The sequence below is a fragment of the Rhipicephalus sanguineus genome, chromosome 6 (genome assembly GCF_013339695.2).
Source record: "Rhipicephalus sanguineus isolate Rsan-2018 chromosome 6, BIME_Rsan_1.4, whole genome shotgun sequence".
Taxonomy (NCBI): domain Eukaryota; kingdom Metazoa; phylum Arthropoda; class Arachnida; order Ixodida; family Ixodidae; genus Rhipicephalus; species Rhipicephalus sanguineus.
This window is the reverse complement of record NC_051181.1, coordinates 121,974,083-121,987,819: the sequence shown is the minus strand read 5'-3', so window position 1 is coordinate 121,987,819 and position 13,737 is coordinate 121,974,083. Positions and strand designations below refer to the sequence as shown.

The window sequence follows — 13,737 nt, the reverse complement described above, 5'->3', positions numbered from 1 at the left end:
GAGACAGCTTGTCAAATGACATTGAAACGCACCCGAATTTAGACCGAAAAAGAAAAAGAAACACTGAATCGTCGGGACGGCAGATCACAAAGTTGCCATGCGCACCGAAGCCGCAGTTGTAAGGAAATTGTTTTTGAACTGCTCTGATAGCGTCCGCGCAACAGTAGTTGTTTGTTTACTCACAAATTCTCATATTTTGCCGCCTAAAGTTCACAGCGCGGTGCCAAAACGCGCTCGTAGCAAAAGCGAAACCATCAGTACGAACATACATGCAGACGTTCATACATGCAGAGGCACCGTCAGTCGTCGCGAACCCGTGCGATCGCTGGCTTGAGGCTTCTTTCTGTTATGCTCCGCTTGGTTATACAGGCAGTCTACTCTAACGAGATATTTCACATAGTTTGCACTCAGCGAGTGACTACCTTTCACGCAAGAAGTCGGTTCAGGGGTCACCCACGCGGTGACAGCGTGAAGCGGATGCTCGGTTTTCTGCAAAGAGACAGCGACTGTAGACTATCTTGTGCTTTCAGTTCGTCGAAAATGATTATCTTGACATTAAAGAACACAGTTCATTTCGAAAGTACTTACAGAAATGCCCAGGAGGGCTTCCGCGAGGTGTTTTTGTAGAGCGCCGAGAGCAAAACCTATGGGGAGCGCGCCGGTGGTATCCTGCCTAGCACGCAATCGAGGCGCGTCCGATAGAGGGCGACTCCGTAACTCCTCGAGGCCAATATATGTATGCAATGACCACAACTGATGCTCTACAGCATGTCATATGTTTCAAATTATGCCTGTACGACAGCACAAGAACGCTGGCATTGTTACAGGCAGGATGTGCATGGAATGTGAAGTTCTTGTTTTGCTATTTTGCCAGTGCATTTTCAAAACCAAAAGTGGTGAAAGAAATTGTCGAGCCATCAAGCAGTCACCAGCTGAGGAGCTGCAAATTTGTAGAATTTGTGCTTGTGTCGTGCACGTGCCACACACTTAACATTTCTAGCTTCACATAACAGCGATAGAGTCTCAGGCAGCTTCGTTCTCTTTTACAATCTTATCAGTCATAATCACTAACGAGCTCTGCCCTTGCTGTCTGTGCTAGCGCAGGCCACAATTAAGAGGGAGAACTGGAGCATAATGAAAGTTGCGAACCTGAGCAGCCACATATTTTTGCAACACACAAATTGCGGTTGGCAGCTGCGACACCTTTCAATGCATCTGTGCAGTGAACGGATGTTGCTTTCGCAGCCACTTAGAGTTGAGGCACCAGCAATATGAGAAGCGCGTATTACAGTGTTAACTTTAACAGTGGACCTTACTATACATCTGGCAGCAAACTTCGTTAATGTCACCAATACATTGCCCTGAATAACTCAAAGCAGTTGTTTCTCATTTACAAGCTCCTAAATTTATTTGAATGTCTACCTGTGGATAGCGCTATATATATATGTATGTCAGTGTGTTATAAGCCCAATTTATTCTTACATCAAAGTGACTCTGTGCAGACTTCGTGCTTAATCATATCAGAAATATTAACATGTCCTGTCCTGTATTCAAATCAATGTTCAAAGCCTGATTTTTTTTTCATATTTGCATTCGATCTGATTTGAAAATTTCTCTATTTGCACACCCTTACATATGACCAACAGATCTGACAGCACACACTAGCCATTGCCAATAAAACTGGCATGCGCTACAAGTACCAGACAGATTGCCCATCTCCAGGCTCGCCCGCAGTGACCTCCAGATGAGCTCCGACTCCGATGAGGAGCTCGGCACGAGCTTCTGAGACAGCTGCAGCAGCTTCTCGGCCAGGTCGTTGCTCCTGAGCCACTCCTGAATGCCTGCGTGGCTCCTCCAGCAGTCCAAGGATTTCTCCAGGAGGACAGCCAAGAGGTGCCCGTTGTCCTGATGAAGCATGAACAGAATGACAAGGGAAAAGCAAAAACAAGACACTCAGGCAGTCTGAATTAAAGCCTGACGAGCAGGAAAAAATGTTGACAATATCAGCAAGTGTACGTGTGTTCCCATATGCTAAAATGCACAAAGCAGGACTTTCAGTCACTGTAACATGCAAGAGAGTCATGTGACCCATCATACCCCCACCGTAAGATCTGAACGAAAGGGAACATTCTGCTTGGTGTTGCATAAGTGTTGCCATCTTGCCAGGGTCAGTGGTTGGCCTGCGTCACTGGGAGGCCGGTAACCTACGTTGCGCCACTTTGCGGTTCTCAAAATTTTGCCGCTCTACCAATGATATCATACCTGATATTTCTGCTCAGGTCACTAGACTCTCCCACACGTGATGCCAAAGTTCCACTATTGCACTCTTCAGGATATGGAAACATGCACAATCATACAGGGTCCACCATTGTTAAGAAAAACACCTTATTACAAGTATTTGAGCCTGTATAACTTCAACATTTCTCATACTTTGCAAGGGAAGTGTGCCTTATACGATGCCTGATGGCGACATTGATAAATGAAAGAGCAGCTTATGAACTTCGTGCTAAGCGCAGCTTTCTGGAGTTCATGCTGAACATGTAAACATCGGTTGCTATGAGCTCTTGAATTCTAATAACACATTTGTCCTAAACATGGCCGATTCTGTACAGGTCTTTCTTTTCCTAGTAACGGCGTTTTATAGGCTAAATGCTGTTACACGATACCACTCAGCACAAGACATGCCATCATGTATCGGAACCTTTTCACGAGTCAGTGTAAATTCGATTCATCTTATCTGTAATCAGACAGCATGCTCAGCACAAGTTGAGACAGGAATTCAGGAACATCTGTGAGTACCCATGATTATGATGAAATGCACGATTGCACATGTATAAATGGCCGATGTGCTTCACAGTAGAACAGATTTCAACAAATAACAACTGCGCTCGTTGCTATCATTGCGCTTTGTGTGCCGTTCATTTAGCTGGGTGCAAGTATGCCCGATAAAGAGTGAAACCTTTAACGAACACTTTGGCAGGTCTGAACATTATTCTCGTGACAATGTGACTACTATATGCCTGCTGGCTAAATGACTTGGCAAACACACCGTTGCTGTACCTTCATGACAGAGTGTTGCATGCTTTATACGAGTTATTTTTAATCTCACATGGGAGCAGCCAATGGCGAGCCGGGGGGCCCCCAAGGGATCCTCCCTGGCTAGTCCCTCAGAACTTCAATAAAGTTTTGTCTGTCTGTCTGTCATACGTCTTGCGATAAGTACCATGAACAAACAAGAAAACAGAGAGAAAAGTTATTTGAAAAGCAGCAGTTTGTAGGAGCTCTCTGTAAAAGTTTGCGTTAAAGCCCCAACTTTGAATGAAAAATTCCCCACAAGACATTCGAGTTTTACCAGTGAAATGCTGCACCAGTAGCTATTGAACACGTAGGGCGTCACAATTACCTGCAAGCAAGGCAACTAACATAACGCTGCCACATAAATCCATAGCCATGTCGGTACTTCATTCTGTACGTACTTGCAAATTTTCGACAGGTATGTATATACACTCAAACCTCGATATTACAAACACGGATATAACGAATTATCGGTTATAACGAAGTAAACAAAGGATAACCTTGTCATAGATAGTGTTACAAAAAAGGTTTATAATGAATTTACGGATATAACGAAGTTATTTTCGTGGCAGATGTGACTTTGTTATAATCAGGTTTGAGTGTATAGTAGTTTTATTTCGTTATGACAAACAGGTTACTTTCCAAACGAGCATGCGGGCACAGCGTTCACTTTCTATTGCACCACCTAAATTTGCAGCCGTACTCACCAGCACAGTATTGTTGAAGAGCTCTGCCACCTTTGTTGCAGTTGCAGCGGCGCTGACGGAAGCAACCAGCAAGCAGTTTGCGACATGTCCGTAATACTCTTCCAAGCGATCCTTGCAGCTGGCTAAAGCAGCATCACTTACCACGGAGCGAAACAAGCCGAAAAACTCAACTACAGCACTGTTTCCCGCACTGCACTCAACACCCATTTCAGCGAGCACTGCTGCGACAAACGCGCCGGAACTCGAGACACGCAAAACTTCAGAGGCGGCTTCCATGTACACCAGGCTCTCGGCACTGCCGGGGTTAGTCCTCGCCCTTTTCAACACTTCTGCACAGATTTTCGTCGTGTGTGCCATGGTGGTCGGGAGGGCCTCCAAGGGTGAAGTCCGTGCGTCGAGAACCAGGGAACTTCTCTTGGGGTGCACGGCGGAGTCAACGTCTTCGGGCGCGACCAGTGTGACCTTCATCTGACTCCTCGGACTCGCTGGCGGAGAGTGGATGGCGCAGAGGAGCTTCGTGAGCCGGCGCACTAGTGCGACATTCGGAGGCGACATCGAGGCTATTTCTAGACTTAGTTTCAGCAACCTGGACCAGATGAGTTCAAGGCACTCTTGGTAAGACTTCTTTGCGGCGGGCTCGATGTCACTGGAAAGGACTTTCTGGAGCACGAAGGCGTGCAGGCTGGCAACTTCGTAGTACAGTCGTGTTCCGGAGAGACGGCTCGATGAGTCTGTGAGGCACACTCTCAAAACTTCGAGAAGCTGCATTTTGCAAAAAAAAAAAAAGAAGAATAAATGTAGCTAAAAAGATAGAAAGAGAGAAGGAAAATATCATGCATACTTAAATGCAACCAAGCTTCCTTGATAATAGTGTTACGCTGAAGCGACAACGGAGGGGAAGGAAGAGGAGAACGAAGTGCGGCTGTCTTCGAAGCAACTCGGTGTCAGCGCGGCAACCCTTCGTCCCTTTCATCTATTCACTTGTAAATAAACACACCCCATCGTAACAGTTTTTGGTGGAAGGTGCTGGGTACGATAACGGCGCCCCCGACGAACGACGACGCACCGACCGCTGAGGCGCAATACGTGGAGCTTCGCCGAAGTCGACGAATTGCTGGCCTGCCACCCGCGATGGCCTCTGACGGCAACAACGACAACCTGCCACCTGCTTCCAGTATTCCATGGCAACCCTACATCGAGCCCCGAACCTTCGCCGGACAACCTGGGGAGGATGTCGACGCATGGCTCAGCTTCTACCAAAGGGCGAGTCGGTTTAATGGCTGGAATGCTACCGGCCAGCTGAACAATGTAGGCCTCTTCCTTAAGGGAACAGCATCTGTATGGTTTGAAAACCATGAAGAAAGCTTGACGACGTGGCAGACGTTCGTAGATGAAATTAGGAAGTGCTTCGGAGATCCCGCAGCTAAAAAGAAGCGCGCCGAGCAAACCCTCATGCAGCGAGCTCAAGTTCCCGGGGAAACCTGCACGACGTATATCGAGGAAGTGCTCAAGTTGTGCAAGGCACTAGACCCTCGGATGACAGAAGAGGACAAAGTTGGTCATCTTCTAAAAGGGATCGCGGAGGACGTATACCAGTTCCTCATAGCAAAAGACAATCTGGAGTCTGTAAGTGATGTCATTATGCACTGCCGTACATTTGAAGCTCTGAAAGCTCGACGAATTACGCCAAAGTTCGGACACCTGGCCAACGTAACTAATGTCGCCAGTGTCGATGTTCTTCCCGCCCCATCTGACCTTGCGTCGGTGATTCGGCAAGTAGTGCGCGAAGAGCTCGACCGACGTGAGGCAGCTTCTCTCCCGACTCCTAAGGCCCGAGAGCCCTTTCCTCCCCGCGGCTTTGGCGCGACGTCCATCAACGCCGCCTCCTTTGATGCCTACAACTTCGCGCCTCGTCCTAGAGTGCCAAGCCCTTCTACGAATGCGCGTCCGAGTTACCAGTCGTATGATGGTTACGCACGCAGACCACCTGCAGTTTCTCAGGAGTGGGACGGCCGGGCCATTCATCTTTCTACTGACAATATCAGTGCGTCCCGTGAGCGCCCTATATGCTTCAACTGCGGCGTCCGCGGCCACGTCGCCCGATATTGTCCTAATCGCCGTCGCACGTCAGCACCGTCCTATGAGCGACCGCGTACTTTCTATCGGCGCAGCAATCAGCCCGTTGACGGGACACACTGGCCCTCTGACTCTGACAGCAGGACAAGCCATCGGGTGAATTACCGCAGCGACTCGCCGGCTTCTGTGCGGAGCTTGACGCCGCCGTCTTCGCGCCACCGAAGGTCCCCATCTCCTCGACGACGTCTCACGTCACCGCCACCGGGAAACTAGGTGGCGCGACCGATGGAGGTGAGGTCGCCAGTCATCTTCAGCTACATGCCCCTATGCCTCCGCCAGTCACCATGTGTCATAACAAGATTCGTGTTTCTGTGGACAATGTTACTACGCTGGCTTTAGTGGACACGGGAGCGAGTGTCTCCGTTATCAGCATGGACTTCAAAACCCAATTAGGCCGTAAGGTGATGTTTCGGTGGGATAACGATAACACATTTCGTGCTGTGAGTGGAGAATTGCTCCGACCCCTTGGTGTGTGCACCGCGAACGTTCATTTCTCTGATAACGTGTATCAAGCCGAATTCGCAGTGCTCGCTAAATCCAGCGCTTCGATGACGCCGAGCATGCCGTTGCCTACGCCAGTCGTTCATTGAGCAAGGCCGAGAAGAATTACACCGTGACTGAACAAGAGTGCCTCGCTGTGGTTTTCGCTGTCCATAAGTTCCGCCCATATCTCTACGGGCGGCACTTTTCGATCATTACTGACCACCATTCCCTATGTTGGTTGGTTGGTCTCCGTGACCCGTCTGGCCGCCTTGCGCGATGGGCGCTACGTTTGCAAGAATTTGACTTTGAAATCCGTTACAAGAGTGGCCGCCATCATGCTGACGCCGACTGTCTCTCGAGGCTCCCTCTACCAACAACTGCATGTGACGCTGACAATTTTGACGATTTTCTAGCTGCCATCGACGATACTGCTTTTCCTGATCTCGCCACCTTCCGGAAGGAACAGCGCAACGACCGCAGCTTGGATGCCCTCTTCGATTCAGCCGCTCAGCCGATAGGTAAAACCGACTTTGTTATTCAAGATGGCTTGCTATACAAAAAGAATTACACAGCTGATGGTGCCCGCCTTCTTTTAGTGGTCCCTAAAATTTTGAGAACGCGCGTACTTCATGCTATGCACGATGACGCATCTGCTGGGCACATGGGTTTCGCCAAAACGTACCACCGCATACTGTGTCGCTTCTACTGGCCTAGTATGCGACGCAATACAGAAAAGTATGTGGCCAGTTGTGATAAGTGTCAGCGATTCAAGCGACCAAATACGGCTCCGGTCGGTCTCCTTCACCCTGTGACACCACCCTCATCGCCTTTCGAAATGGTTGGAGTGGATCTTCTCGGCCCATTTCCACGTTCATCAAACAACAACCGTTGGGTTATAGTCTGCGTTGACCATTTGACACGTTATGCGGAAACCAAAGCGATGCCAACGGCCACGGCTATCGATGTATCGAGTTTCCTCCTGTCTTCGGTTATACTGCGCCATGGACCACCTCGTATTATTGTTAGCGATCGTGGTCGCCAGTTCGTGGCCGATGTAGTAGAAGAGCTCTTGCGTCTCTGTGCTTGTCAGTTTCGCCACGCAACCCCGTATCACCCGCAGACAAACGGTCTCGTCGAGCGCACCAACAGGACATTGACCAACATGCTTTCGATGTACGTCGATTCCAGGCACAAAAATTGGGATGACATCTTGCCCTTTATCACCTACGCCTACAACACTGCAAAGCATGAAGCCTCTGGTTACAGTCCATTCTATCTTCTTTATGTTAGACCACCCCGAAGCTTCCTTGACACCATTCTACCTTTAAACGCTCGTGCGGACTCTTCTATTGCCCAGACTCTCTGCCGCGCAGAAGAAGCACGTCGCATTGCTCAGCTCCGTACGTTGGCGTCCCAGGACCGCTCCAAGTTCGCCTACGATTCGCGACACAAGGACGTGTCGTACGAAAAAGGGGACAAAGTGTGGCTTTGGACACCACTTCGCAAGCGCGGTCTGTGTCAAAAGTTTCTGGCTCGTTACACCGGCCCTTTCGTCATCGTCGATCGCTTAAGTGATGTCACGTATTCGATCGCTCGCCTCGTAGCTCACGGCTACCGTTCTAGGAAGACGCAGCTTGCTCACGTCGCCCGCCTAAAGCGCTGTCATCCACGTGACTCTTAGCGCACGTAATGTATACTCGCCCAGAGGGCTTCGTCTGGGAAAGGAGGAGTGTTACGCTGAAGCGACAACGGAGGGGAAGGAAGAGGAGAACGAAGTGCGGCTGTCTTCGAAGCAACTCGGTGTCAGCGCGGCAACCCTTCGTCCCTTTCATCTATTCACTTGTAAATAAACACACCCCATCGTAACAATAGCTTGATTTTAATGGCAAGTGAACACCAAATTGGAACACCAAATGGCTGGTGAGCACGATTCCGTCACATGACCTAGATTACTACATTGAGGTGGAGTCTACTTGGATGACAAACCAGAGTACGATGTTCGATAAGGAAGTTTCACTAATTTGTAATGATTCACATTAAAGCACATGCGCCAATTATAGAATGGAAACAAGCATTCATTTATCAGAATTTCTGTGCTTCACAACAGTTTTTGAGAATTAAGTGCTTGAAGAAGGTGGTGAATAGCACTGACGTTCTAGTTAGCACTTATCAGCAATTCACAGTGTTGTTAATTTTGGTTACATGTATGCTCACATGAAAATCCCATAAGGCACTGGCCATTTTACACAAATGGGGCTCTTCTTTTTGTAACCTGATCATGCCAGGGTCCAGCCTACCTGCTCCTCCAGAATGTGGCTGCGAACTGCTTTGGCATTCTCGTCTTGAGCCAGGTGTCGTGTCAAGACATAACGAAGGCACTCCATGAAAGCTTGAACAACAGCATTGCACTCTGCCATAGACGCTTGCACTTTTTGGCTTGACAGTCTGCAAGCAAGGAAACGTAACGTAAGGTAGGCAGCCAACATAAAAAAGGGTCATGATGCAATACTGTAAACCGGGATCACGCAACTAAAGGGAACACGAAGACACAGGGCATTAGTAACAACTGATTGCCGGTTGCACACGGTATACACAAAATTTTCCAATCGTACAACATAAAGCAAGAAATTGAAAAGCAATACAGCACAGATTACATTTGTTGTGCATGCACGTCTGCTGGTAGCTAATGACAATTTATTTGAGCCGCAGGTAAGAAAGATAACTGCTGGTGGTAGCTCGCTCGGGATTAGGAATAGGAACTAGCTAGCATTCATCTCATGAGGGACGTTTGTGTGTGGCACCAGTGCAGCTGAAGTGTTTTGTTTCGGCATTTTTCAGTCAAATAGTCAACATCCAAGAAAACTGTCTGCCACAGGTGACTAATGAGAAAGAAATGTGGTCGGCTGCCCATATCTGTTCATTTGTTAGAAAATGAAATCCAGTCTCACCGCTTACGCTTAACCAAACACCTGCCTTCATTTCTCCTACTCCTCAGCGCATTTCGTTTACTCACTGCTCTTTACTGTTCTCCTTTGCTTTATGATTATTCTCGGCACACTGTGAGCTACAAAAACCAGGGAAAGTAAAGGAGCTATCACTTTGCATTCACACACATAAGCACACCCAGACATTCAAAGATAGTGGTTGGCAACACAACTAGTTGGACGTGACAGTGGTGTGATACAGTGGGTGCACTCCAACAAAAAGGAAAACTGTGGTAGTGGCACAAGTTTTGATTTTTCACGTCCATAGATTACAGGCACTGATTTCATAGTGCACATACACAACTAATTCTGCGATGCAAATATTCATTAATGACCATAGGAGTGCACATAGGGGGGCAGGGGAGGGGGCACCGAGTCTGCCTCACACCTTTACTCAGTTGTAGCTGTCCGGTCAATGTTTAAAGTGCAGGGCTATGGCTATGCAGGTTTTTCCCGATCGCTTACCATGGAGAGAAACCAACCGAAAAACTCAACAACAGCACTGTTCCCCGCAGTGCACTCAACATCCATTTCAGTGAGCACTGCCGCGACAAACGCGCCGGAACTCGAGACACGCAAAACTTCCCAAACCAAGGACCCCTGATGTAGCATTCCAAGAACTGGTTACTTCCCATCTATAAACCATTGTGAGGTGCACGTCGCCGTTTCATTTTCATTTTTACATCCATTGCTAGGCTTGTTGTTTTACTGACTCAACCAATGGCAGTAGAGAGGAGGAGGACATTGTATGTTGCCAGCAAATCTAGCCTTGCAAGAAATGCAGGCAATTGGGGAGAGGGTCTGCAGTGAAATTTCGCTCTCCCTAATGAATAGCCCTGCGCATGCATATGATAATGACTCAAGGTGCACATCTAGCATTTCATTTATTGTTTTCTACTTTCGTTAAGTAACAATTTACGTCACAATATTATACAGATTATTACCTTTTCTAGTACCTGCAAAACTGATGCATTATTACGGAACATGCCGTTTAGATGCAGGCACTGAACAGGCTACTCGTCGAAACTGCTTCACTCACCCTTCCCGGAAGGAGTCGAAGAACAACTTGTAAAACTGGATGCCAATGCCAACGACCTCAGCAGGGACAAGGCTCAGGAATGGAAGCAGGTTTGGATAGATGTGCACTGCACTGCCAAACCCGCCATTTTTCAAGACCTTCCACAGCTGAGGCAGGACGGCTTTCCTGGCGTCCACATGCGTCCAGCAGTCCTGCGGAGAACAAGAGGTCACCACTGTACCAAAGGTAGAACTGGCACTGTCATAACGCTGGTGCAGATGCGTAAAATGGCATACACCGGCCTCAAATCAAGGAATAAATTTCTCAGTTTACTCAGCCCTCCTAAGCGTCGAGCTTAACGGGGTAGTGACGTGAAAATTTTCAGTTGCCTTATTGCGCCAACTCAAAGGCCAAGCCCTCAAGAGCCTAGAAAATGTACTGGTAAGCGTGAGTGGGCCCTAAAAAGCCGTACACAACATGCTTTTAAATGCTAGTCTCAGTTCTGACTGTACCCTGATGTCACAACACATTATGAGCTTCTCGTCACGTACTTGTGCAAGATATCGTGACATATCCACAGCAATTCTGCTCCATTGGCGGCGTGCAAGTCGCCATTTTGTATGTTTGGTGCCTGACGTCATCGCAACTAGTCATACTGCTGCATTGAGTCACCAGAACTGATACCGTAGCCTGACATCAGGATAGTGTCAATGTCGATAGGCCATGCAAAAACTGACTTTAATGTCACAATAAAATACCTTATCAGCCTTTACTGAGCTTCACACTTGATCACAGCCGTCTCTGTACACAGGTCATTTGTATGGCGGAGTAAACTCAGCTCTGAAAACTGGCGTCAGCACTCCTGTAATTAACTAAGGAGAACATATACAATGCAATTCTTGTACTGTTGTACCACGTTATGACAGTCGCATTTGACAGGCAATATATCCAGCATGTGTGGCAACATATACTTGTTGCACACCAATATCAGTGAGTAATGCTTTTTTATTTTGTAAAACTCATGTTCAAGCATACTAGTGAGAGGTAGGTTGTACACAAGAGTTACGATGCGATCTCACAAAATATGATTATGTTCAACATGTTGTGATAACATGACCAGAAACATTCTCTGTCTAGATGACTGCTACAATGACAAAGTTCAAAGCAGCTAAAAGTACTAGCTAAAGGAAGAGTCATAAAATTAGAAGAACATAACATTTTGAACCAGCTAAGGGTAATGCTTCTCGCTTTCACAAAAGCAATCTCAAGCACTGCAAAACTACAGGCCCGAGATGTCATTACTTCATTAAGAAATTAAAGAAAAAAGAATAAGAAAAGTATGAGGCCTCCTTGACACTTTCTTTCCAGCTTCAGGTGTGTCTTATAATTGGCAATCATTCCAACTAGAACACGAAAAATTTCTGTTGAAGAAGAAACTTACCTGCACAGCTGACACAACCGAGAGAGCAGCCTCCCAGATGGGCACAGCCACCACTGGATCGTTCTCGGCTAAAGATCCCAGGGTATGGGAGCAGAGCTTGGCACCATAAGTCTTGCAGACGTGATCCACACGACTCAATGACGGTGCCAGGCTGTACCAGGATTTGCGCACCTGTAGTGCAACATAGAATGTCAAGAAAAATATAAGACACAACTGTCACTGACATCTACACAACGTAAAGGACTGCTTGAATCGTTGCAGCAAGGGATGCCGATGTGTGTAGGGCTGGTGGAGCCCGTGCATATGTGGTGGAATCGAAACATGTCGTGAAGGCAGTTTCACCAAACAGCGAAGCCCTCTCCACTTTTTTCTCGGGGGCATCGCTCGATGACCAGCTCGCACACTGCAACTCGTATTGGACATTGCAAGCATCCATTACAAACCACAACCTACTGGAAATCCTGACCTGCACAGATAGCCAGGCTTCTATTGGAGCATGTGCGCCAGATCTCTTTCAACCTCTCGGCATTGGTGTCACTTCTATAACCTGTTCGTCTGCTACTCTGCAGTCGTTTGGACAGCATTGGAGTGAGAATTCCCCTATTTTGTGACGAACTGCCAGCATATATGTGACTGTTTTTGAAACTTAGACAGAGGCTTAAGTAACCTATTCAGTGCAGTTAAGTATTTATTGTATAGCGGTTGACTAACATGTAAAGCTGCAGACTTGCGTGATGTAGGACGATGAATATGATGCCGTGTCGCATCCATTCAAATGCAAAGAATTCCTAAGTCACTTCTCATACCTCTATTTTCGAGGCATTGTGCATTTATGCATAAGAATTACATGATATGAGCGCTATGCACTGGCCAAAACATCACCACGAGCACTGAAGCCAACAATAGCAAACAAGTGCTGACTAGCGCCACACATCTCATACATTCCGTGCCTAGCAACAGAAGGATTGAACAGGCGTGCTGAAGTGGGGTCACCCGTGCAGGTCAGGAGTTCCAGTAGGTCATGTTACAAACATACATTGCAAACATACATTACAAACAAACATTACAAACATCCATACACGCAGTACCACATGCACATAGAAGGTATGAAAATCATGTCTTGTTACGAGTGTACACTATAAGAAGCCAAGCACGGTCCATACCATGATTTCTTTGTGCTTGGCCATTTTCCAGAACTTGGGCTCCTTGAGGATGGAGTCCAGCGACTCGACGCCCGACTCGGGGAGTGGCGAGAGGTACTCCAGGACCATCTTCAAGCCGAGCAATGCGCAGGAAAGCCACCTATGGTACTTCGCTTCTCGTTCTTCTTGAGAAAGCTCCCTGGAAACGACAACCACAAAGGAACACAAAGACTGAGGCTGGCAACATTGGCTACTTAAATCACATTGGATGCAGCCTGGTCGCCCTGTTTACGCTTACGAAGTTTATATTCCTCGAGCAAACACCACAATGCATTCATGCATTTTTTTTTCTACCCAAGGCTTGCCGTGACTGAAATCGCCCACCCACTTCTATCGCCAGTAATATTGCTAATCCCGACAGATTCTGCAAAGCACTTAACAGGTCCTTTTGATACTTTTTTTTAGTGTGCATGTATGCGTGGGTGTAGCACAATGACCTGTATGTCCCCACCTTCATCATTGTACGTAGTCTTTCAACAGCTCCCCTTATTTACCCCCATCTTTCAAAAAGTGAAACAACAGCCTCATCATATACACAAGACACGTTCTTGTTCACACATCCTCACTCCAGCTAAGTTTTACAAACTGGAGACAGCTAATGATGTGGTTGTTAACACTAACATCTGCAATAAGTTGTATATGTAAATAAAAACATAAAGCGACAGGTGTTATGGGGAGATGTGTTAATCAA

General features: G+C 47.3%; 1 protein-coding gene across 1 annotated transcript in view; it reads right to left on the bottom strand.

Annotated features, from left to right (window-relative positions):
• Positions 1–13,737, bottom strand: part of LOC119396298 (E3 ubiquitin-protein ligase listerin) — a 42,618-nt gene that overhangs the window by 23,887 nt on the left and 4,994 nt on the right. The window contains exons 6-11 of the mRNA XM_037663449.2: positions 13,008–13,185; positions 11,845–12,015; positions 10,425–10,615; positions 8,699–8,846; positions 3,783–4,544; positions 1,701–1,905 (exon numbers count right to left, since the gene is read on the bottom strand). Coding sequence (XP_037519377.1) covers positions 1,701–1,905; positions 3,783–4,544; positions 8,699–8,846; positions 10,425–10,615; positions 11,845–12,015; positions 13,008–13,185 — 1,655 coding nt within the window. The remainder of the gene's footprint in view (positions 1–1,700; positions 1,906–3,782; positions 4,545–8,698; positions 8,847–10,424; positions 10,616–11,844; positions 12,016–13,007; positions 13,186–13,737) is intronic.